The sequence below is a fragment of the Chrysoperla carnea genome, chromosome 4, assembly GCF_905475395.1.
Source record: "Chrysoperla carnea chromosome 4, inChrCarn1.1, whole genome shotgun sequence".
Lineage (NCBI taxonomy): Eukaryota > Metazoa > Arthropoda > Insecta > Neuroptera > Chrysopidae > Chrysoperla > Chrysoperla carnea.
The window spans coordinates 44,600,757-44,626,869 of NC_058340.1; the positions used below are offsets into that span (position 1 = coordinate 44,600,757).

The 26,113-nt window shown below is 29.2% G+C and overlaps 1 protein-coding gene and 1 non-coding gene across 4 annotated transcripts; both read left to right on the forward strand.

Moving 5' to 3' along the window:
• Positions 1–138: 138 nt before the first annotated feature.
• On the forward strand, positions 139–26,113 carry LOC123299233 (protein mini spindles). Of its 3 annotated transcripts, XM_044881540.1 has the most exons (19): positions 139–281; positions 2,389–2,994; positions 5,759–5,934; positions 6,639–7,051; positions 7,121–7,301; positions 7,965–8,592; positions 8,942–9,160; positions 9,501–10,105; positions 10,718–11,067; positions 11,778–11,801; positions 11,879–12,043; positions 12,119–13,161; positions 17,613–17,786; positions 21,035–21,392; positions 22,142–22,329; positions 22,679–23,018; positions 23,520–23,768; positions 24,304–24,501; positions 24,569–26,111. In XM_044881540.1, exons 2-19 carry the CDS (start codon positions 2,408–2,410, stop codon positions 24,632–24,634), a joined length of 5,964 nt encoding a protein of 1,987 aa, XP_044737475.1. In that variant the 5' UTR covers positions 139–281; positions 2,389–2,407; the 3' UTR covers positions 24,635–26,111. The 3 variants fall into 3 exon arrangements, with proteins under 3 accessions (XP_044737475.1, XP_044737477.1, XP_044737476.1); XM_044881542.1 differs by lacking the exon at positions 17,613–17,786 and having other exon boundaries at positions 24,569–26,113; XM_044881541.1 differs by lacking the exon at positions 11,778–11,801 and having other exon boundaries at positions 24,569–26,109.
• Positions 21,432–21,566, forward strand: LOC123299403. The gene has a single exon (XR_006535337.1).

The window sequence follows — 26,113 nt, forward strand, 5'->3', positions numbered from 1 at the left end:
ATGGATAAAATAAATTAATTCCTTATAATAAATTTAAAAATTTTAACGTATATATTCAAAAAGGACAATGTTAGGGGAATTTTAAATAAAGAAGTAGGGACAAATAACATTTGAAAATAACTAGTTGGAAGACTTGTGTAAATTCAGTCTAATGAAAAAAAAAATAACAGAGAGAAATATTTTTAAAATCAGTGTATTTTCGAATTTTGAATAATTTGTAGCCTAAATTCGAATTGACAACATATGCACAATAATTACAACTGTTTTGAGTGTAATGATAGGTACGTATCTATTTTCTAATTAATTTTACGAAACATGTTATTGACATGTTTAGACCGTTAACCGTATATAGTACTATGAATCACATAAAAGGCCGTCAAGTTATCAACTATTCTATTTTTTTGTTAAATTCCTTTAAGTAAATCATTTCATGAAAACCTAAATGAAGTTCAAGTCTTGTAGGAAACAAATCCCACACATTTTAAATATTCATTACAAACGACCTACATATTTTTTTTGGTAATTGTTTACAAGTGCTACTTTTGTTGAAAATAAGTCTAAAAAGTTTAGTTTTATACAAAAGCGACTTATTTTCACAAGGAATTATTTTTGAGAATACCAGAAGCCTAAAAATTTCGAATTAATTGGTAATTTTGATAAATAAGCACCTAAGAAGGTTAGATGTATATTATGTATATTTTATATAATTTGTTATGTATAAAGTAAAATGAACAATTGAACCGTTATAATTTCCAAAAAACATACCGCCTTATGATTTTCGATACTTATGAGACTTTGTTTGAATTGTTTTGAACATTCACGATTAAAGTTTGTTGTGCAAAACATTGATTGTATTTTTGTTGGAAATTGTTACGGTCTAAATTTTCGCATGTATAGTTTTTTGTGTTCATTTCACAAGAAGACATATAATATTTAGGGCAAGACTTCATCTGAATAACAAAATTTGGTACATAGCGATTGATAATATTGAAAAGAAAATATGTTTTTTTGTTTTTTGTTTTTTGTTTTTTTTTTTTTTTTTTAAATGGTGAATATATGACAATTCAATTTCAGAATATTCGCCCAATAATAAATAGTGGCATTTAAATATATGTCTCAAAAGTAAAGAATTTATGGACGTTTTCAGCATTTTTCTTCAAGAGTTTCATTGACGTTATATCAGACAAAGTTTATTTTTGTGCTAGATTCACTCTGTTTAGACCAGTAAAGCAAATTTTAATGCGTATTTTGTAATAATATAATCAACTATTCAAATTTTCTTACTTGATAATCGCTTAATGTACTTTTTTTACCAGTTAATGTTGTTTTGTTTTTCTAATTTCTCTCAAATTAATCGTTCCGAATAGACAAAATTATGTATAAAACTTATGTGCTAAGTTAGTTTATGAGGTATTTACTGTTAACTACCCGCTTCGCTGAGCAAACTAACTTTAATTTTAAATATAAATATTATTGTGTTATAACCTTCATTTTATATGCCGTCATTATTCTCCTTTTGTTCACAATTTCGTCGATTTTATTATTTTGGTGCAGAAGATTTCTATCGACGGAAGTGAAAACTTAAAACTTTGGAATAACTGTGTTCACGGGCCGGCCTTTTGTAGTTGGCCAGGCCTTCGCTGGGTTTTAAAGTAAAGATTGATAAAAATCACGACTAAAACTTACAGGATAGTTTGAACGATACGCCGTAAGAAACCATTCGCATTCCTTTTTACAAGATGGTGGTCGCGGGACTAACACAAACATGGATTTAACTTTACACTTACCCCCCTTGACTTACAACTCCAAATGTAACTTTTCAATGGACTAATCTGTGTGGAATTTTATTAAAACTTGAAGTATTAAAGCTTTTCGGGCGTCTATATTTTGTCGTGGGAATTGAAATTACAATGGTAATATACTAGCCTTCTCACACATTATTGAACCAAACTAGGTCATAACCAGTTTTTTTATTCTCAAGGCTCGAGAAAAAGAACTTCAAATCATACACCCGCAACGTGTGAAAAATTTTTTAGATTTCAAATTTGATTGATAACCAAGGTTATTCACGTTTACGAAGCGTACTTCTTCTATTTAAGTTGAACAAGTTATTGCCGTTTAAAACTTAAAATTCTTTAGTCATAATTTTGGGACAACCTGTATACGTAATTCAATTCACAATTATTACGACAAAAAAATCAATCGAATAGTAGACTCCAAGTTAAATTTGGTTTGGAAAACGGATATAAGCTTTGAGAATTATTCGTCGTACTTTTCTAATTTTTCACGTTATGTTCAAAATTTTTAAATTCATTTTTTTCAATCTCTACATTACTTAGTCGCCAAAAAAAGCCTTATATTAAATTTTTTTTTAATCATTATTTACAGTTTCAACTAAAATATAATTATGGAAGACGAATTACTAACCACTGAGTTTAAAAAGTTACCTATAGAAGAAAGGTGTGTTCACAAAGCATGGAAAGCTCGAGTAAACGGCTATGAAGAAGCAGCAAAGTTATTTCGTATGATTGTAGATGAAAAATCACCAGAATGGAATAAATATTTAGGTTTAATAAAAAAATTTGTAACTGATAGTAATGCCCTAGGGCAAGAGAAAGGTTTGGAGGCGACACTTGTATTTGTTGAAAACTGTGGAAATGCTGGTAAAACAGTGGGCGAAGTTATGTCAGGAATTGTGACAAAATGTATTGCTGCACCGAAAACAAAAACTAAAGAATTAGCAACACAAGTGACATTAATGTATATTGAAATTGAAAAACAGGATATTGTTTTGGAAGAGTTGTTAAAAGGAATGGAACATAAGAATCCAAAAATTGTTGCTGGATGCATTGTGGCTACTAAGTTGGCATTACAAGAGTTTGGTTCTAAAGTGATACCGATTAAACCGTTAGTGAAGAAAATACCTGTTTTGCTTGCAGATCGTGATAAAACTGTACGGGATGAAGGAAAAGCTATGGTGGTTGAAATGTATCGGTAAGTATTTTTTTCTATAATCGTTTTTTTAATGTTCGTTAATCGAATTAATAAAATTCTTTATAATTGTAAAACAGTGAAAATGATACACTGAATAAATTCTTAACTAAAAAGAATCTATATTATTAACATTGATTTTCGCAAGGTATGCGACAGGCTAAACTGTGATTAAACAGAACACTGTCGATTAAACTACCACCTTCATAACATGGGGAACTCTGATAGTCCCACTTGTAGGGCCTGTATGGAGGACGATGAAATCCCAATCCATGTTTTTGCTGAAACATCAGGCTGTCAGATTCGTCCGAAACCTTGGATCAATCAATCCAGGGGGAGATTCCGACGGAGAAACTGTGGACTTTTTGCGTGACGCTTGGCCTCGGCAGAATACTATATAGCTTCATCTGCTAAAAATGGCAACTCTTACCCGAAAACGTCTCGCCTTCGGGTGACAGTAGTTCTCAAGGAGGACACAGAGGACCTCTTGGTCTATGGTCTAGGGACCCATTTGCGATATCACTCTTATGTTTTATTTTATTATTATTAACATTAATTTTACGGGTTTTTATAAAAATACCTGGTTGGCTTAGCTGTATCTAAAAATAAGTAAAAAAATGTTCAGTGGCTTAGTTTAGCCATAATCCGTCATTTTGTTTTTTTAAGCTAAATGTAATATTTCATAAATCGTCCAAGTACTTACTTACAATGTATATAGATCTCTAAAAAAACTTAAATATTTTTTTAAAATCATACTAAAAGTTTTTGATTTTATGTAAAATCTGGTACTGCATAGCCCATTGGAATATTTTTGGAACGTTCTGTATAAAATATATGTTCAGAATTCATCATTGTGGTTTTTATTGCATAAACCTTTAGTTTATTAAATATTAAATTTTATTACGAAATTAACACAAAATTATTTAGATATAGTTACGTTAATTGTCAAATTTAAATATAATTAGATTTATGTAAAGTTCAGCTTTGTCTAACTCAGAGCTAGAAATAAACAATTGAATGATCGTCAAATGTCAAACTGGCATTAGCATCAAATATTTGAATCAATTACTGCTACTTTGACATTAGTTTAAAAAAAATTCGCGAACCGTTCGTCAATTACCCCAAATCGGGAACACTTCGAAATTAGACTCAAAAAAATACAAATCATAAAGCTACTTAAACATTATGAATGTTCTGTGTTTTATATTTTTGGAAAATCCAGTAAATCCTTCAAAATTTTGGAAAATAACTATTTTCTCGGAAACAACGATAAGACTTAGAAAAATTAAGAAACTTTGGGATGAAACCGAGATGTACAATAAACTAACAACTAGAAGCCAACTATTTTTCAATCTTCTATCTTTATTTATCGTAAAATTACAATAGCTCTTATTCCTTTTTTTTGCAAATGAGAATATAAACTAAATTTTTAAGACCTTTTCTGATATTTACATGTTTTAAAACAAAAAGCAGATTTAAACTCGTAAAAATTTTGTAAAAATATATGTACTTCTATAAAAATAAATCTAGCGGATAAGTTATAGAAAGAAACAGGTAGTAGTTATCTGAACAAATAAAGGTCTACAAGGGCCTTCAGCTACAAGCTCTATAAACTTCATACCATTTAAATTTGTGCCGAATCTGTCGAATTTTTGAAAAAATATTTCCAACAAAAGTTCTTAGTTTAATCAGATACATATAAAGTAAAGTTTTGTGGAATCATTTGCATTTCTTTTATAATAAAGATATGTAAATTGAGCAATAAATAACTAATCGGAAGTTAAATTTGACAATAATAATTTGCTAAATATGTTCAATTATTATCATTTGGGAAGTTTAAAATAATTGCGTATAATGGTGCAATTAATTTATTTGTTCACTCATGAAGAAAATATTGTTTTTGTCTGTATTTTTTTCTACATGAGTTCTTCAATGTTTTAGGCGGATCCTTAAAATGATATCATGAATTTATTACTTCCATTGAATATTCTCTCCATCATAGTTATTTTACTTAATGTATTAAACTTTCGAAAATAATAAAACAATTTGATTCTCCATGTAAAATTTTCTCACATTAATGCAAGCTAAAAAAAATTACCAAAAAACATTCCAAATAATATAAATTTGCCGACATTTTAAGCTATAATAACTCAGTTTTTTCTCTTTACTCCAATTGGTCTCCTTTTTGTTCGTGTGTCATCCATTCTCTGGGGGCATCAAAAAATGAGGGTTTGGTTGAAGGAACATTAAAGACGAATTATCCGATCTAGAAAAGGTAGTTTAGCTATTTCGACATATTGAATCAATTTTACAAGCTCTGAAAAATCATTTATCAAAAAAAAGCAGCAGAAATTGTAATAAGATAATCCTGTGTTTGTGTTAGACGCTTATACTTATGTTAGATGCTTATACTTTTTAAGCACACCAGACGCTTACTTTTATAAGCACAGTTTATAGCCGTCCTTTTTTGAGCTAAACTATTGGCAAGTTTAGTCAGCTCGCTTAGCGCCAAATTAAACAAAACTTGCGTGCGCTTAAGCGTCCAAAACGTACACAGACGCTCACTCTAAATAATAAACTGTATAATTTTCTCTTCTCTTCTAAAACATTTACATTTATTTAAATAAAAAGACATGTTATTTTACATAAAATAATGGAAATCATTTGATGTATTTTAATTTAATGAATTCGTTAAATATAGAAATGACAACATTTGAATTACTTTTACTTTTTATATTGAAAATTTATTTTATTAATTTATTTGTAGATGGATCGGCGCTGCTCTAAAACCACAATTAGCATCATTACAACCGGTGCAAGTTACTGAATTAGAAACAGAATTTGAAAAAGTCAAAGGTAATCCTACACCAACACGATATCTACGATCACAACAACAAAAACAAGCTAAAATTGCTGCTGAGGCTGCTGAAGCTTCCGATGAAGGTTAGTTCTTTAATATCAAATTTATTTAAACTCCCTTTAAATTATTTTAATAAAACAATATAAACTGTTCAATTCAAGAAGAGTTTTGTTTTTAAAAAAACGGCAAAGTGTGAATCAGTTAGCGTACTGAGAGTTTTCGTTCAGTCAGTTCAGAATCCGTAAAGTGAGCCTGACTCACTCTTTGCTGATTTTTATTATTTGTTGATTTATTTGAGATACTTCTCCAAAAATATCAAGGGTCAAAAATCCTGCTGCACTCCTTCAGGATGGTAGTACATATTGGAAAGTTTTGATCCATAATCGAATGTTCTAATTATTTATTATTATCACTTAGCTTCAAACAGCAAAAATTTGCTTTTTGATTATTAAAAGAATTCAAGTCTTTATTCAGGCAGATATGAAGCAGATATTATTTATCCGTAATTGTACTATCGCGATCAAACATTTTTTTTTTTGCCTATAAGTTATTGTAAAACACATACCTGTATGTAATAACTTAAACTCCCCGTGGACATGATCTCCTTTAGTAGAAGTAGTCCGATTCAATAATCAAAATTCCAAGTGTGTCTAAGAAAAGTTTTTCAGGCCTTCAAATTTTGCTTAGTTTGCTTCTTAGTATATGACCCTTGCTCTTCTTTAAGTGATTTATTATATTTTGAACCATAATGCTTCGGATTTAAAAATAATGTATTTTGTTTATAAAGACGAAGACGGTGAAACTGATGCTGCAGAACAAATAGATCCATACGATTTAATGGAACCCGTTGATATTTTGTCAAAATTACCAAAAGATTTCTACGAAAAAGTGGAAGACAAAAAATGGCAGGAACGAAAAATGGCCGTAGAATCGTTAGAAACATTACTAAAAGCACCAAAATTAGAAAATGGTGATTATGGTGATATGGTTAGAGCTTTAAAAAAAATTATTTCAAAAGATTCAAATGTAATTGTCATTGCATTGGCTGGAAAATGTTTGGCTGCTTTGGCTAATGGCTTGAAAAAACGATTTCAACCATATGCGGGAGCATGCGTACCAGCATTATTAGAAAAATTTCGTGAGAAAAAACAAAATGTTGTTACTGCACTTCGAGAAGCTATTGATGCCGTATTTTTGTCGGTGTGTTAAGAATATTTTTTTATTTGAAATCAAAGTATTTTAATGTTTTTATTCTACTTTTTTTTACAGACAAATTTAGAAAACATTCAAGAAGATGTGTTAGAAGCTTTAAATAATAAAAATCCTGCAGTGAAATCAGAAACAGCATCATTTTTAGCACGAGCATTTTGTCGATGTCAACCAATTGCTTTGAATAAAAAATTAGTAAAAGCATATACAACAGCCTTGTTGAAAACTCTTAATGAACCAGGTTTGTGATGTTATACAATTCGTAAATATCTCCAAAAATTTAAAGATAAGAAGCTATAAAAAAAAGCAATAAAATCAACTTTTTAATTTTAAAAATAACATCTAGAGTATTTAGACTTGCATGTTTACAATATGGATATTAAATTTATAGCATAAATAGACGTTAGCCTTGCGGTTTATTCACACAAATTTCTTCTCACGTCAAACATTTTTCAGCACCATTCCAGATATAAATGAGATTTTGTGGTATTTTACCATCTTAAGGTATATCACCATCTTGCGGTTTTCCAGTAAACGCACAGTTGAGTTTATGTAGTGTTTGTGTTTTTTAAAACCTGAAAAACAGGAATAAAACTAAAACTCAAAATAATTTAAAAAACACATATTATTATCCAACTATCGCAAAACGAAAATATATATATAAAATATTTAAAAAAGTTTGCGAAAAGTTAAGTTATTATTTGAGTTTGTGATTTGTTTTTGTTTGACGGTTTAATGGAAAACCGACATTTTGATACATAAGTCGAATACGAACACAAAAAATTAAAATTTTATATTTATTAAAAACAATTTATTTTAAAAATGTTTTTCTATTTTTCGAACCTTTACGGCCCCAAATAATATTAGAATTCTCATATCTTAACATAGTTAATTTACATAACAGATCCAACTGTAAGAGATACATCAGCTGAAGCACTTGGTACGCTAATGAAGTTAGTTGGCGCGGATAAAATACTTCCATTCTTAGCTGATGTAGAAGCGATAAAAATGACAAAAATAAAAGAATGTTGTGATAAGGCAGTATTATTAGTAAAAGTACAAAACGTAAAAAAAGAACGTCCAAATACAGCTCCGCCAAGTAAAACAGAAACAAAAGCAGGTTCAACTACAGCTAAACCTGTAAAACGACCTTTAAGCTCAACCACAACTAAAAAGAAGCCTACTGGTACTTCAAGTGCAGCATCTGGAGGCGGAGCTTCAAAAAAACCAGCAGCTAAACCTGTTAAAGTTGGTGAACGAGAGTTGACGCCTGATGAAGTGGAGGAAAAAGCATCAGAATGTTTATCAGCGGATATAATTAGTGGGTTATCTGATGTCAATTGGAAAGCTCGATTGAGTGCAATGGAACGGTTTAATGAAGCAATACGTGCAATGAATTCAAATGAAATATCTACACAAGTACTTGTACGTACGTTAATACAGAAACCTGGTTTAAAAGATACTAACTTTCAAGTATTACGTATGCGCTTAGAAACTGTTAAAATGTTAGCTGAAAATTATCCATTCTCCACGTAAGTAATCAAAACTTAATTTTAATTTTCTATTCTAAATTTTATAAAATGAAATGCCTGTCTATCTACCCACTTATAACTTAGTTTTATGAAACCAATTATTTTATTTATCTCGTTTAATTCATAAGGCCTTCAGCTAAGTTTGATGAAAATCGGTTTAGCCATTTGAATAGCAAAGAAAGAAAGAGACATATCTCTTGGTGACAGTTCATTAGTTTCATTTTATTGGAGATTTGGCCATCGCAAATGAAAATGTTCTTTGGTAGAGAGGCTATTGCATGTACACTGAATCTGTACTTCGGTATATAAATTTTTGAAAGAAATAAATAAAATTATCATTATATTTCAGTATTACAGCCGGATTTTGTTTAGCTGATATTGTTGAGAAAATGTCGGATATAAAAAATGGTACATTGGCTACAGAAGTATTAACTGCAATTGCTGAAGCTACAAAATTAGATTTTGTATCTAGTGAAGTGTTAACGCAAGCATTTAATCAAAAAAATCCAAAAGTTCAGCAAGATTCGCTGTTATGGTTATCAAATTGCATTAAAGAATTCGGTTTAACGTAAGTTATCTTTTTCAAAATATTTCATTTTTATAATGTGAGGCTTTATCATAGTATGTAATATGACGTTTTCTATGACGTTTATAGTATTTTGTATTTTGATAATACTTTGATATGGCAATGCCGAAACGAGAAATAATTTTATTATCTACAACAATTTATCATCAATCTACCCTTCTTAAAGGCACGAAAATGGGGTTTGTTCCAGGACCATATACGGTTTATTTAATCGAATATTTAACGACCGATTTTTATAGCAAATGCTATTAAATTAAAGTTCAATTAAATTAATAATTTAAAATTTTTAAATCGGACATAAATTTTTTTAATTTTTTTATAGGATAAATGTAAAACTTACTATAGAAATGATAAAGAAGGGATTGCAAGCAACAAGTCCTGGTGTTCGAACAGCAGCGGTATCCTTAGTTGGTGTAATGTTTTTATACATGGGAAATAATGTCTTATTATTTTTCGAAAATGAGAAACCTGCCATACAACAACAATTAAATACTGAAATTGATAAATATCGTGACGAGAAGCCGCCAACGCCAACGCGTGGTCTCTCAAAATCGGCTAGTAAGAATTCTTTATTAGATGAAGAAGAGGATGATGATAACAGTCAGAAAAGCAACACAGTTAATGTTCAAGAATTATTGCCACGCGTTGATATATCTGGACAAATTACAGATGCGTTAATAAATGAATTAGGTGATAAAAATTGGAAAGTACGAATTGAAGCTTTAACAAAAGTTCAGACAATTATTAATGAAGCAAAATTAATAACATCAAATATTGCCGATTTACCGCAAGCATTAGCACCACGTTTGGTTGATAGCAACAGTAAAATTGCACAAACTACAATTAATTTATGTGAAGCATTAGCAAAGGCTATGGGTCCAGCATGTAAGCCACATGTACGAACATTATTTCCAGGATTTTTACAAGGTAATAAAATATCATAAAATGAAGATAATAAAAAATCTCTGTAAAAAATTACCGGAAATGATAAAATATAGCATTAAAGAATATTTATTTTGTTGTCAGGAAAGTATGCCTTATTCCACGCCACACACTTATGCCGTAGTTTTTCCTCAAAAAAATTTATTTAAAGCATCTTCAGCTCTTACAACGATTTTTGTGTCAGTACAGATCATTTTTAGTAATTTTTCATTCCTGACATCTCCATTCCGAAGCAAGTGTTGCTTTTGGCGCATTCTTGCCCATGCAAAAATGCTTTATATCACTCGAAAATTTTTGTTGAGAAAACTGATTCACTATTAAACTATTCTAAAATATTGAACGGGTTTCCTGCTTTAACCAAAAGCAATACTTGACAGTTCGCGATTGTTTTTTGTATGATATTTTAAAGTTATCAATTTTAGAAAATCGATAAATAATTAGAACATGAGTTTCAAACTACCAATAACCGGTACTTTTTTGACAGAATTTACACTGATTTAAAAATAATAGTGAAGTTTACTGCCAGTTTATCCTGCCTAAAACACTACTTCGCTAAATATAATTATAAATTGCATTTTGAGAATTTTGTTTACTTAGGTCTTGGCGATAGTAAAACTTGGATTCGATCGGCTTCAATCTCATGTATTAATGCATGGGGCGATGAAGCTGGTTATAAAGAGTTTTTTGATGGTGAAATGATTTCGGATGCATTAAAAACTGGTTCTCCAACTCTACGAACTGAATTGTGGGCATGGTTAGCTGAAAAATTACCAGATGTTAAACCAAAATCATTCCCACGTGAGGAGTTAATAAGTATTATACCCCACTTGTATAGTAATTTGGAGGATCGTAGTGCTGATGTTCGAAAAAATGCACAAGAAGCTGTTTTAGGTGTAATGTTACATTTAGGGTATGAATCGATGTTGAAACAAACTGAAAAACTTAAGGTATGTATATTTCATTTCAGCCAACTACAGTGCTGATTATCTCGTGCTCTATCAACTACAGTTCTATACAGCATAAGTTGTATATTTATGAAATTTCCATCTGTAATAATTTGTATATAAATTTCTTTTGAACGGATTTAATTTAAAATCAATTTGACGGCTTTTGATGAATTTAAAAAAAATAGATCTTATCATTTTAGAAGAAAATAGGCTATATTTTATATTTTACTGATATCATTGATACAGGCTACGTTTTATTAAATTTTTAATAATTTTTTTAAGCTCTACTGCTGAAATCCATTGCTTCACAACTTCTTTATATTCCAACGGATCGGAACATAAGTTCAGAAGTGTTTTAAGTATTTTCCATTATAATTATAATTTAAACACTTACAAATTTTGTATAAAATTTTCCTGTAAACTATATGAATGAGGTTCTATTTGTACCAAATTTCAACTTGTTTCGTCCAGTTGATTGAGAGAAAATGACTTTAACAAGCAGGCACAAGAGTGGTCCTTTTTGGATTTAATCTTTTCATCAGATATACGAAACTCTTAATAAGAAAGATAGAAGGATTTTTAGGGCATGTTCCAAGAGACAGTAAAACTATAGTTTTTTATGCACGAAGATAATCAGTTTGTTTTTCTTTCCATTATTCCTAATTTTTCCTATTTTTGCATGATACAACTTCATGGTTTATTTTCCTTAGCAAGAGTTTGTGTATTTTAATGATGTGAGTTACCCTTTTCCCATATTTCCTTTTTTAAACTAAAATATTATCCCATATTTACTTAAAAATTGCTTTAACAGCCTGGATCAAAAGTTGTGGTTGTTGCGGCACTGGATAAAGCTCGTCCTAGTTTACCGGTTAAACCATTACCGCCAGCAAAAGCTAAACCTGTAGAGGAAACGAAAACCGTTAAAAGTGGTGGAGGCAGTCGACCATCGTCTGTAGTTAAAAGTTCTAAAACGAAGGTAAAATTTAAGCTTTCTTACTAGAAATTTTAGTTTTTTCGAATATTTCATTTGTACAATAATTCTATGATTTAGGTTGGAGTTGCAAAACCAACGACCCGTAAAAAGGAGGAAGATGTGGATATCTCACCGTTATTGGCATTAAATAACTTGAAACATCAAAGAAGTTTAGATGAACAAAAATTAAAAGTATTAAAATGGAATTTCGTTACTCCGCGCGATGAGTTTGTGGATTTATTACGGGATCAAATGGCAACAGCAAACGTTAATAAAACATTAATGGCAAACATGTTCCATACAGATTTTAGATATCATTTAAAAGCTATCGAATCACTAACAGAAGATATTCAAGATAATATGGATGCATTAGTTGCTAATTTAGATCTAATATTAAAATGGTTAACATTACGTTTCTTTGATACGAATCCATCGGTATTGATTAAAGGTCTGGAATACCTTCAAACAGTGTTTGGATTATTGGTTGAAAATGATCATGTACTCTCTGATAGCGAAGCCTCATCCTTCATACCTTATTTAATATTAAAAGTTGGTGATCCAAAGGATGCTGTTCGAAACAGTGTGCGTGCTTTATTCAACCAAATCACTTATATTTATCCGGCAAGTAAATTTTTCCCGTACATGATGGATGGTTTAAAATCAAAAAATGCCCGTCAACGTACTGAATGCTTAGATGAATTAGGACTATTAATTAAAAGTTTTGGCATGCAAATTTGTCAACCATCAACAACCGCTGCATTACGAGAAATTGCAAAACAAATATCGGATCGAGACAATTCTGTACGAAATGCAGCGCTAAATGTTTTCGTGAATGTATATCGAATTGAAGGTGAAAACGTTTATAAATTAATTGGTCAAGTTTCCGATAAGAATTTATCACTTTTGGAGGAACGTATAAAACGGGCTGGTAAAGTTGCACGTGTGTCTGTACCCCCTGCTGGTCCTCCCGTTAAACCTCAAGTTACTAATGTACCGTCTGTTCGTGGTAAACGTGAATCTGTTTATATTGAACCGGAACCAGAACTTGAACCTGAACCGATTGAAGAGGATGAAGAACCGGAACCAACCGAAATTATACCATCACCTACAAGACTTGAAAGGTTAGATATTTCAATTTTTTTATTGCATTTTTTAAATTGTGAACAATGTGGATTAAAAAGGGGAAGTTGCATGGCACTTCAATATTTTTTCTATGAAGGTATTTTATGAGTTGTATGTTCAGTTATAGAAAACTATCGAGGCTAAATATATTACAGTAAAACAGGCAGCTGTAAAAATAAAATTGTGAAATTGCAACTGTTTCAATATTTATTTATAAAAATAAAAAACATCTTGGATTTATTTGATTACTCATCTGCGTGGTTGGAGGATCGAAACCGGGCCAAGATTATAAAACAGGTCTGTTTTATAATCTTGACGACTTCATATCTCAAGGAAACATTTTTCTGAACATTCAAAGTAGAAATCAAATGAAATTACCTTTTAAAAATTAATTAGTTATTAAATTAAGAGATTTATTGAATTCTTAACAGTTTAGATAAGGTCTGAAGTAAATAATGCGTCCATTATTTTATGAAAGATATTGAACAATTGCAATTTCCCTTTTTTTGGTTTTAAAATTTATACTTTCTTGGTTTTGCTATTGTGTTTAAAGGCATATCTTTTACCAAAAAGAATTTGATTTGGATTCAAAATGTGGACGAATTCAATTTTTTTAAAACATTAATGAATATAGGAAATCTTTCCAATGTACCACGCAGGGATCGATTCAAAAAGTTGAACAAAATGTGAAAGAATTTTTAAATTATTTAGACCGATTATGATTTATTAATATAAGTTGAATGAAATGAAATTTGTAATTTCTTACGTATTCATAAACTTGAATGCAAAAAGCGAGTGACTCATGAGTTGAACGAATCGAACCATCTAGCCAACGTTTTGTTGATACTACTACAAAAATGATCAAGTTTATTGAAACAAAATCTAGTTAACTTTTTGTTTTATAAATACTATTTATAACCTGTTTTACATAATAAAAATTAGGGAGTCTTTTTGCTCTTTTAAACAACAGGTTCTAAATATAAATATCACCCTTGGTGATTTTCCCGTCATATTGGACGCGAATTCTGCAAATTAGTTTACTAAACAAATTTTTAGACCGAACTGTAGAATATATTAATTTTTAATATACGATTTCTTTGAGTATTAAATTCTTTTTGGTTAAAGATTTTATTTGTTGAGCTGTGCATGTATGCTGCTTATGTAATTGTAATATCTTTAGCCATGTGAAACCCGACACTGACAACGGTTATCATGGTTCAGACACTATGATAGAACAAGACTATCATCAGTATCAATATCAATGTCAACAAATGAACAAGAAAATACAATGTGATATATTGAAAAAAAATACAAGTGAATGTGCCACGCAACTTTCTCATAAGCCAAAATCAAAAAGCAAAACCTACTTATCTGCTACCAGACTAGTCGAATCAGTACAATCAGAAACAGATGAATTGAATAGATTAATAAATTTACCATCATTAACCATACCAATAACACGCACACGACGTATTATTGATTTATTTGTACCTAAAATAGAATTTCCATTTAATCAAGGCAATAATGATATGTTGAAGAAAAATGATTACAATCAACATATAAATTCAATTCGTATACAAATTTTAGCGGCTTCTATGTGTATTTTTGTTGCTGGAGCTGTAGTCGGAGGATGGTGGAGATCTCTTAATTAAATTTTTGTTTTATAAATATTCCAGTTTTTTTGTTTAATTATGCATAATATAGTAAACTATTTGAATATTCAGCATTTTTTATTTAATTTATTTAATAATCTTTATTTCTTACGATAATTTTACCGTTATAATCCATTTTACTCTAGATGTCAGATCACTTTTCAAAGCCGATCGAGGTCCAAGGCAGTCTAAACTTTTTCATTAGTATATTTATCATGCTGAAGTCAATATTCAAAGATATTTGACTGTAAAATGTTTCTAAAAATTGTTATAAATAATATCTGGCATTTTAAACAATCAAGGTTAAAATTTGTTGATAAAATTGACCGTTTTCGATATGTAACGATAGTAAATGTTTAAAAAACATTTGTCCATCAGGCATACTACACTCTACCTTGCTATAGCATGTTCAGAGAAGATTGGCAGCTCTGTGCGTTCTTATAATATCGGTATTTATAATAATGACCATGTCAATCTTAAGGATGGGAGATGGTAAAACATAATGAATAGGTCTTAGATATGCGTACTTTGCAGGATGGAGTGTGTCTGTCGAAAAAGAGACTAGATTCAGCCTGAAAATTGTGCCAGGAAGAAGGTAATAGGTGCAGTATCGTCTATTATCATTGCCGAACTATCTTTTGAAGGTTTTGCCCGTAAAACCCCAGATACATTTCAATATTTTTCTAATGATGCATTTTAAAACAGGAGAAATGAAATTTTAAATTTTAAGATCTAGTTATGAAAATAAAAAAGGTTAGAATGATTTTTTGACACAAAGAACGTTTATTCTCGATTAAAATTTGATATGATTAATATAAAAATATTTATATATTTGAACAGTTTTCAATAATACGGTGAAATTATCGTTTGAACGTTAATAATTTATTTGTAGAATGAGTTAAACAAAAAATATTAATGCATGTAAATAATCTTAGTTGATTGTGGGAATTTTTTTTTTTTTTGGCAAATCTATCAGTTATTTTTGTGGATGCACGCGCATTATATTATTTACATTTTATATATTTTTTTCTATTTATTTCTATTTATTTTTTTATTCATTATTTATTTAACTATTATTATTATACAATGGAAATAAGTATGAATATTACAGACCTGTAAGTGCATTTTTCTAATTGTTCCTGTATGAAAATTAAATATTAGACCAGAAGCTATTACAAAAAAATTTGTGTCAATTTAACCAGCAAAATTTTTATTAATTGGTAGGTATTGATTATAATGTAGTCCAAGCCTTGATCTGTAAAACGTACAATCCAAATTTTTCAATTCACAACTGTGCTCTAGTAAATTTCAGGTGAGCACAGTCGAATGGCTTTAACCATGCGCAGTAGTAAAAACGCAAAAGTAAACCCCTATATCATTGACCGCTTATTTCGTAAATGGCCATAATCATAATTTCATAATTACGATTAACAATCGTAATCATCATAATAATGATAACTATTAATTAATTTTTATTCATTAATCAGATTAACTATATGCCAACAATATGCATGAGTGAATGTTTTCGGGGAAAATATGACTAAAATTTTCAATAATATTGCAATCTAAAAATTGGGTTTTACGTTTCATAACTCAAGGTAACGATTTAATTTATTAAAAATATAAGATATGTAAAATAGTGAATGAAATACGCGGCTCGAACGATACAAAATTTCATGTAGTAGCTGCCGGTCTATATAATATTTGTATTTTCACTTTCAAAATTACCACTTATTTCAACAATATAGTTTCAAGATACCACCGCTTCAAAACCTATACAGGCTGTCCCGACTACTTCGCATTGGAAACGTAAAGTGTTGTAGACATATAGAGAATACAAATTTGTAGAAGTTCATTTTTAGTTTTTGGAATCGATATACTTTTAACGAGGTATAGGGTTTCAGTAATTATCGTTTGTTATATTGAGAATTTCTCAATTAATATTAGACAAATTGGAATTAGGCATTTCTTTTCTAGATTTCTAGGGGATATTTATGTTTTTATGTTATAAAATAATTGTTAATATCTTTGTAAACTTAAGGAAAACATGCTAAGAGGATGAGTCGTATCTTCTTATTATAAAAATTTCTTTTTTAATAATATTTTGAAAATTACAAATCATAATTAAAGATTTGTCTCTTTGGTATATCGGATCCAAAAGCTACGAACGAACTTTCTTTGAATTTGATCTTTTTTAAGTCTAAAACACTTTACTCTTCTAATCCGATAGTTTTGTGACACCCCATACATGGGTCCCTTAATGATCGGGCAGTACAGTAATACAGAGAATACAAGTTAGAAAATTTTCGCGGTATACGCTTTCGAGTACAGCCTTCCAATTCTAGATACAAAGCGTAGTGAAGATGACAATAATTTTAGCTTCTTACTGAAAAACTTTAAATTAAAAACTTCCAAAATACCCGTAGTTGAACCCAACCTATTATTTTTCTCGAAGATACATCAATTTAAATTTTCAGAAAAATTTGATTACTTATTACTACCGAATTTTCTGATGACCAGTGTATTTCATTGTTTTAACAAATGATACGACCATAAAACAAGAAAAAAAATTCTTTGAATTGTTGTTATGTTGTAGATTATTGTTAATATGTTTTTTTTTTTGGCTGTTTTCATTGGTTGAGTTAATATTGTATCTTAAACAACATACATATTCCATTGTATTAAAATAACATTCCATTAATAAATATTATCACACATTGCATTACCAATCCATTCTTTAAAAATAATTATTTAAATAATAATTGGACATGATTGAAAAAATATTATATTGATGATAGGACTCAAATCAAACCCGCTGAATCTCCTGCATTGGTCAGCGGTCCATTCGGTTTGGATACAGATCTAATTGAACGCATCGAAATGGAACAAATCAAAATAATCAAACCAAAATTACGTCAAATGAATTTAGATTTTATGTACGACGATACACCACAAATACCATCAAACCCAAGGTATAATTTCATAATTTTCATTTATCTTTCTTTCATTTTGGCTTAATTCCTTGTTTTACTTATTCTTTATATAATACTTTATAGTTGAACCTTGAAATATTTTTTCAAAGGTATCAAAAAAAAAAGATAAATACTTTTTTCTTTTATTACAGCCATTTAAAATTTTAATTTCACGTTTTGACGTTTTATCAAAATTTGAACCTTTTCTGTCCAGACAAACTTAAATTTAAACATTTTGGCAAATATCCAAAATACATATGCTTAGAGAAAATTTTCAAATTTTTCACGAACGAAAAATGTCACAGCTAATAAAATATAATAGAAATAAATAAAAGTCGAAAAACATGGTTTTCTTATCTTATAATATAAAGACAGGTTCTTAATTTTAAATATCTTCAGGATAAAAATTTCAAAAACTATAAGGCGTCGAAAATTGAGGAAAGTTTCGCAAGGTAGATCTATCTGTCACGTTAATCGCAGAAGTAATATTTGAATTTAAATATCAGTAATGTGAGTGGGAGGGATATGCAAGTTTACTCGCAAAAAGGTACGTGAATTTTCTGTTGCCGAAAATAAGGATTCAAGGTTACTCAAACAAATGCCGGAACATCAACCCGGCAACCGGGAACAGTAGATTTGAATAGAGAGACAAACATGCAAAACAAAAAAATTGACAGAATGTTAAAAATAGTTTTGAACTTTCAGCTTAATTGCTTAAGAAAATAGAGGAGCGTTAATTTGTACACCTTATAATATCTCTTTAATATTTGAAAAACTTAACTTAATGTGAACCCTAAATATTAAAAGCCCAATCCGTGACTAAATTCCTTATCATTACTATTTTAATGTTTGTAATTTTTATTTTAAGGTGGTTTGGGTATGTAGTTTATTAAATTGTTCAATTTGAGTGTGAGTTCGTTGAGTGTGATTTAAAATAATTAATTTTACTTTCAAATAAGTAGGTAATTGTGTATTCGTTGTGTGCGTAGTCATGGTAGGGACAATAAAATCGATGCCAGCGCTTCCAGTGAAAAATTTTGACGTTAAAGGGGGCTGTCCTTACTAATTTGCAGTGCTTTACATGTTAATGTTATAGAAATGTCAAATTAAAATTATTGTAAAACACGAATTAATTAAACTGAATGCATTAAAAATTGTGAAAATAAGAAATCAAATTGCATAAATATTATTTTTCAAATGTAAATTATCATAATTATTTATTTAAATTTGTGAGACAATAATATTAAATTTTCAATGCAAGTCTTAAATGCAATCCATACAATTATATATGCATTCATACAATTCTATAATTAAACTAGTGTATCGTTACCATGGAAACGAAACTCACGCACGGAGCGAATACGCATATTTTAATTTTAAGCTTCTAATCTATTCTTATTCAAGCCAAAAAATCAAATTCAAACTGGGAAATTATTATTAATTTTGATTTATGAATTAAATAATTTCATTATTGCGTATACCCAATCAAATTAAGAAGTATTATATTTGTTTCTATTTAGATAGTTTGCAATCAAATTTCGTACGGTTTTTTGTAAAATAGTAAACTTACTAACAATTAAAAAAATAGTTTTTTGTCTGTTTGATTCAATCATACATAATCTGGTCAGAATCTGTTTATAATTTGTATCCCGAACAAACAATGTTGTAACGAGGGTATGAATGTGTCCAAGGACTGTGGCAAGTGTAAAAATTATGCCTTTCTCTAATCCAATAATGACAAAAACAAAATTAATAATTTTAACAATAAATATTGCGAAATGTAATACATTAATTACTACTAACATCACCATAATTAGTTGTCTGTATAAAAAAACATGTTTTATCAAGGGTTTTCTACGAATGAGGTATTGTTTAAATTTTACACGTGGGATATAATATTAATTTCTGCAGAATCTTTATGATAAATGATTTTCGGTTAAATTAGCTAAGAAGCTATCAAAAGTATCAATGAATTAAAGTCGAGTATTTTCATGTTCCAGTAAATAAATCTTCCAAATAAAGTAAAAATGTTGATAAAGATAATTTCAGCATATATTTTTACGCCAATTTCGATACATATCGATAATATTGTCAACCTAGCAAGCTTATTGATTTGTCGGTAACTCTCATACTCTTCATACCTTAAAATCAATCTTTATATTCTATTTCCTCATTTCTTGAACATGTTCTATTATAACTTTCAGCTCACAGACACTTATAATTTATCGATTAATTTATTAACTAATCTTGATTACCTTGTTCCGAACTATATCTTAATTTTCATCCAATTTGATTGAAAATCTTTTTCTCTAAGGGTTCTGCTAATCTTTCGATAATTTTGCTAAATTAATAGCTGTGATTTGTTTTAAAATAATCTTTATTTTAATTATATATTCATTCTTCTTCTTAGTTTTTAGATAGATTTTGATAAATTTAATAAATTATTAAACAAGGATGATCCATCAGTTGATTTTTTTTTAATTGCTCTAAATCTAAGTCATTGAATGTTTTCAATTCATTGTTATTGATTCATGAGAATACATCTCTTGATTATTTATTAAGAGCAACCGATTTGGCGTTATAAGATAGCTTATTTTTTTTGGAAAGCCAACGTTAATAAGACGATTTGCATATTAATGAGCTAAGAACCACAAATATCGGTCTATTTTTTAAGTAAAGCCTTAAAAAATCGAAAATATACTGTAACATTGGGGCATAAATACTCAGAAGGGTGTTAATAGTTGTCCGTGTTCTAAAATCTTTTTTTTTATTTGGAAAATTTTTTTAAAATGTTTTTTTTCTTTGAGGGGGATTTCAAAAATTTTCTACCATTTCACAATCTTAAAATTAGTAAATAATCGTTGTTTTTGTTATTCTAATAAATAGATATTTAAACACTATACAGAAAAGTGAGGGAAATTTTAAAAACAGGGTTTTGGTTTCTATTTTTGTATTTATTAATTATAATATATGATGTAAAAAAATTAATTTTCCAATATAATGGGTTTTTTTGTTTTTTAACAAAGATGTATTCTTATGAATCAAATAATCATATAGAAATATTCAATTGTATAATTTTAGTAGCAATTTTAAAAACAAATTTCCTGATCACTCTGTTTGGATATTCAAATTTTCTTCAAAATAAAAACTAAGAACACCAATTGTAGTATGTTTTTGATTTTAAATAGACTAACAACAATGTTCAATTGTTAAATTTTTATTTATTAAAAATATTAATTATCTTTCAGCGTAATGCCAATATCACCACCTAAAAGAATAATACCAAATGAAAACTTCCTAACAAATTCAACATCACCAACAACAGCTTCACACATCTCAATCAACAAGCTACCACCAATGCCAGGCGGTGAAAATTTAATAGAACGTACTATCGGGGAAATAGCTAGTCCAAATGTAAATATTGCATTGCAGGCGATAGCACAAATGGATACCATATTTCGATCGAATAAAACACATATGATTACACCATATGAAAATCAATTTATGAGCAGCGTTCTAGAACAAATGAAAGCAGTACGTGCTTCAAATTTTGAAAAACCAGAAACCTTAAAAGTATTCAGATCGTGTCTTACGGTTCTTATTGCTGTAAGTATTCTATTAAATATTTATGAGTATATTTGTATTAGGAAGTTTTGATACATAATCAAATGTTTTAGCCGTCTTTGATTATCACTTAAACTTCCAAGAGCAAAAATTTAGCTTTATGATGACTGTGAGTGTTCAAGTCTTAATTCACAGACAGATACGAAGCAGACAATATAAATAAGGAATCATATGTAAAACTAATCTGAGATAATAGCTTTGTAATATATTGCTAAAAACTTGCGAGTGTATAAACAATGCTGCCAAATAGAAATTGAAGTTAGAGAAGTATCTATAGAAAAATTCATATCAGAATGTTATATTTAATATGAGTACCGCTTCTTGTTTTACTCTCCCAAATGCTTGAATACAACTAAATAGGGTCTTTTATCGACTACCCGTAAATAATTCATAATGAAAAAAACTTGTGACACTTCTGATATCCTGAAAAATCGAACAAACGGGCTAATATGAGATCTCGAGTCACGTTGTATCACTTACGTTGGAATGTTATCGTAGGTTTAAGAAATCTTCAAATACAAGGATTTAATCATTACCACGGACTTTCCCGGACAAATTCCTAGTACTTTTTGCACTGAAAGATCAATTATAAACATTAGAGGCACTTTGACTGAAGAAATTTGCAGCAAAGTTTCTTATGTTGAATTTTAACACTAAAGAACATTGGAGAGCTAGATATTTATTGAATTTTTATTATAATTCTTATTATAATATTCATATTTGTTTTGTAGTTTTATGAAAGCAAGACAGTTACACGACAAGTATCACCAGACGTGCTTGGTGGCATGTTGGAACAATTAATTGGATTATTAATTGATAAACAACTTGCTTCATTAGCGGATGCAGATGCGTATACTAGAGTCATCAATACACTTTGTGTACGACTTATTGAACGATCTGATCATACAAATGTCATATGGTAAGTAATACAAATTTTTAACTATCTAGAAGAGGGATATTTATGAAAACTATAGTAAATAATACATTGTTCATACAGCGTGTCTACGTAAGGGGTTATATCAAGTTAGAGTTTTCAAAGAATCGATTTTTTTTATTGTATTTTCGGAATGAACGTATATTTTAAGTATATTTTCGTACGTCTTTTGTAAATTTAAACGCGTTTTTCTCGAAACACCATTTTCAAAGTCGATGAGCAAGATGTATGTAATTTCATTGATAAGTAATTGTATAACAGCAATTTTAAATTTAGATATATTTTCGCTATTTAACTTCATAAACATATAATAATTTTTTTTTTTTTTTTTCAGTGCTTTAATAAAAATATTACATGATTCAGCGTCACAAAGCCAAACATCAGTGCGGTATGTTGATTTAGCAATGAAATGTTTATGGAAAGCTGTGAAATTAATACCATCGTGGGCTGATGAATTAGATTTTGATTTAATATTATTAGAAATACATATATTCTTTAGTCATTTTCCATCAGCTTGGTGGAAACAACAACCAGATGATAAACCAATACGAACGATGAAAACTGTGTTACATACAATGGCCAGAGTTAAAGGACAAAATATTCTAAGTCATATGTCTAGGATTCCAAACCCAAATTCATCCGAATTACATGCGTATCTTGTTAAAATACTAAAGGTAAGAATCATAAATGCTATTTAATAACTACTAACATTTGGAACAATCGATTGTTTTTTGTAAAAAGATAGAAAAAGGTAAAAACTCGTTTGAGCCCACATTGTTGTCAATATCTATATAACACGTGGTAATATTTATGTAACGAAAACTATCGAAGAGAGAGAGATGGACTCACTTAGCCAGCCTTTCTTTGACGATTTCTCCGACCTGAAGTCCACTCTTGATATTCTTAAACAGCTTCAAATGTGATTCATCGAGTAGTAACCGGGGATGGGCCAACCCTTTTTCGGTATCACAACGGACCCTATGGTCTGAGTATGTCCCACCACAAGACTCTAACGTAACCTAACCTAGTACGTTGAAATTTTTCATATGTAGAAATTATCTATGAAAAGTTGAAATATTAAATAATTATCTTGTAAATAATGGTACCTACAAATCTTAAATAATTTTTCTATTATTCTAGTTGTGATATTTTATTAAGTAATTTTTTTATTTCAGTCATTTAAACAAGAAGAAAATAAACAACAATTGCCACAATTAAAAAAGGATCCAGCACCTAAACCATTATCGCGGGCGATGCATAATTTATTAGTAGATATATTTCAAAAAATAGGTGTTAAAGAAACAACCAAAGAAGGCTTGTTGTTATTGTATGAATTTCGTGAACAACACCCTGAAGTCGATACAGAACCATTTTTAAAACGTGCAACACAATTTTTCCAAGAATACGTTGAAAAGGGATTGGAGGTAAAGGTTTTGTTTTTATTTCCACCTTTGAAGTACATAATTATGGTTGTAAAACATTGATTGACCATTAGTTTGTTTTGCGTGACTATGAAATAGGGAATATTCGTGAATATATCTTTCGAATAACTATAAAAACCAACCAGGATAAAAGCATTGAATTCTTATGGCAGACTTAGTTGATAACGTCAAATACTATATCCGATCTCTCTGTCTAATTACTAGTTTCAAACGCTTATATCATCGATCATCGGTATTTCTTGACCGATTATTTTTTTCCCCTTTTTGTCATCTCTTAAGAATGCGAAAAAAAAAAATTTCATTAATATTCCCTATTATGAAAGAAAATTCTGCTACTTTCAATTCTATGAAGTCTATTTAAGGTCGCCTTTTACCTATTTGGGGCCCTAGTACATAAAAATTCATAGGCTTTTATTTTATTTAGGCTTAGGGCTAATTTTTTTATTTGGGGCTACTGGAGCTTTGAGCATGCTGTATCATGTGAAAATATAATTATAAAATTTGAAATCATTTATAGGATATAGCAGCTCAAAAACGCAAGCATGAAGTACGCAATCAATCAAATAAAACGGAATCTACGCATGCGGTACTAGAACAACCACCAATGGAATCGGCAGAACGTTGGTTGGAACGATTACGTAGTTTAGAATCAATGGCTGCAAAACCTGATGCTTTGGTGTCTGATGAAAATTTAAATTCATTGAGGGGCGCTGAGGTAATAATTAATACATAAGAAATTAATTATAAGAAAATTATACATTTTTAAAATTTTTAAATTTCAGTCCGATGTAGAAATATTACGACGTCGATTGGAGCAAGTGAAAAGTGGATTTCAAAATGGAAATTAAAAAAGTTAATAAATGACATTTTTTACACGATTTACTCATTACTCCTCGTATCTCATCCCTTGCATATATTAATGCGCCATTAAAAATATATTTTCCTTAGAAAATGTATTAGCCTATAAAATATAATTCCAATAAAGAGGGGGCGTTTAATGAAAATTATATAATTTGTATTTTACATTTAAAGTTAAAAAAAAAAATCACGTGTGTATTATGCATTAGTACTCCATTCATTCCGTACCAGAAATTGATAATAAAATTATCTAACTGTCCAACAGTATCCTCTCAAACATACATCACATGAAAAAAATTATTTTTTGAAATATTTTTTGCATATACAAATATATAATTTTTTTGAATAATTCATCTAAAAAGTATCCTCAAAATCGCCCGCCCTCTGTAAAATTTATTAATAATCATTTTAGAATATTTATATTAGGTTTTGAAAATATTAGGAATGATATATTTATCACTAAGACTGTAGACTTTGAGAATCAATCCCATAACTAATAACCCTCACTCTCAGAAACAGAAAAGTGTATTAAGTTGATTGTAATAAGTCAGTTTTATATTTATTGAAAATTGTTTTTATATAAAGTATTTAAAAAAAAAACGTAGTTACAACTTTTTTTTAATTTTTAATGTGAAAAAATTCTAAGGAAATATATTCAATGATTTTTGTTTTATTTTAAAAATCAGTGTGATTTATTATATTTGATACACGAGCTTATGACGTTGGTTGGAGGACAATGCTTGATTGAATGGCTGAATATCGTGTTCAGGCCGCCGTTTAGTAAAAAGGTTAGCATGTTATTGTGGCTAATTTAAATAATTGGCTGCGACATAAACACATAAATAACATGTACTGTATTTGTATTGACTGTCAATTCAATCTGGTTTAGAGTCCGCCTTATTTCGTGATTGTTAATGCCATAAGTTTCGTGTAAGCTCTAAATGAGGGTGTTTTTAAATAAATGAGAAAAATTAAATTTATTTAAGGCAACTGTTATTTATTTAAGCAGACTTGTATACTACTTTAAAAGTTCACAAATTTTTAAGCTAAAATTACTTCTAAAATAAAATCTATTGTCTTGAAAAAGTAGACAATATTAACTCTTGAGTTATTAATATATTATGATTATGAAGTAAAAGCTTGAGGCGTTCAGGGTTATCATAAGTATTTTGAATTGAGTGCATCAAATCTTATTTTTATTATTTTTTAAGTTTATTTTATTGTCATCTAATTTAAACATATTCTACGAATTTACCTCCCTATCCCATCGGGAATAATATTTTAATTTAAATAACATGATTTGTATCGGCAACAGAGATAAACAAAAAAATAATTAATAAAAAGCCTATAAAAGGGATTTACCATTGATAGTATTTTATTAGACGAACTATTTTGTAACACCGGAAATGACAAATTACTATAATAAAAAATATTTTCATTTTTTTTACATTTCTGCATGAGTCGATAAA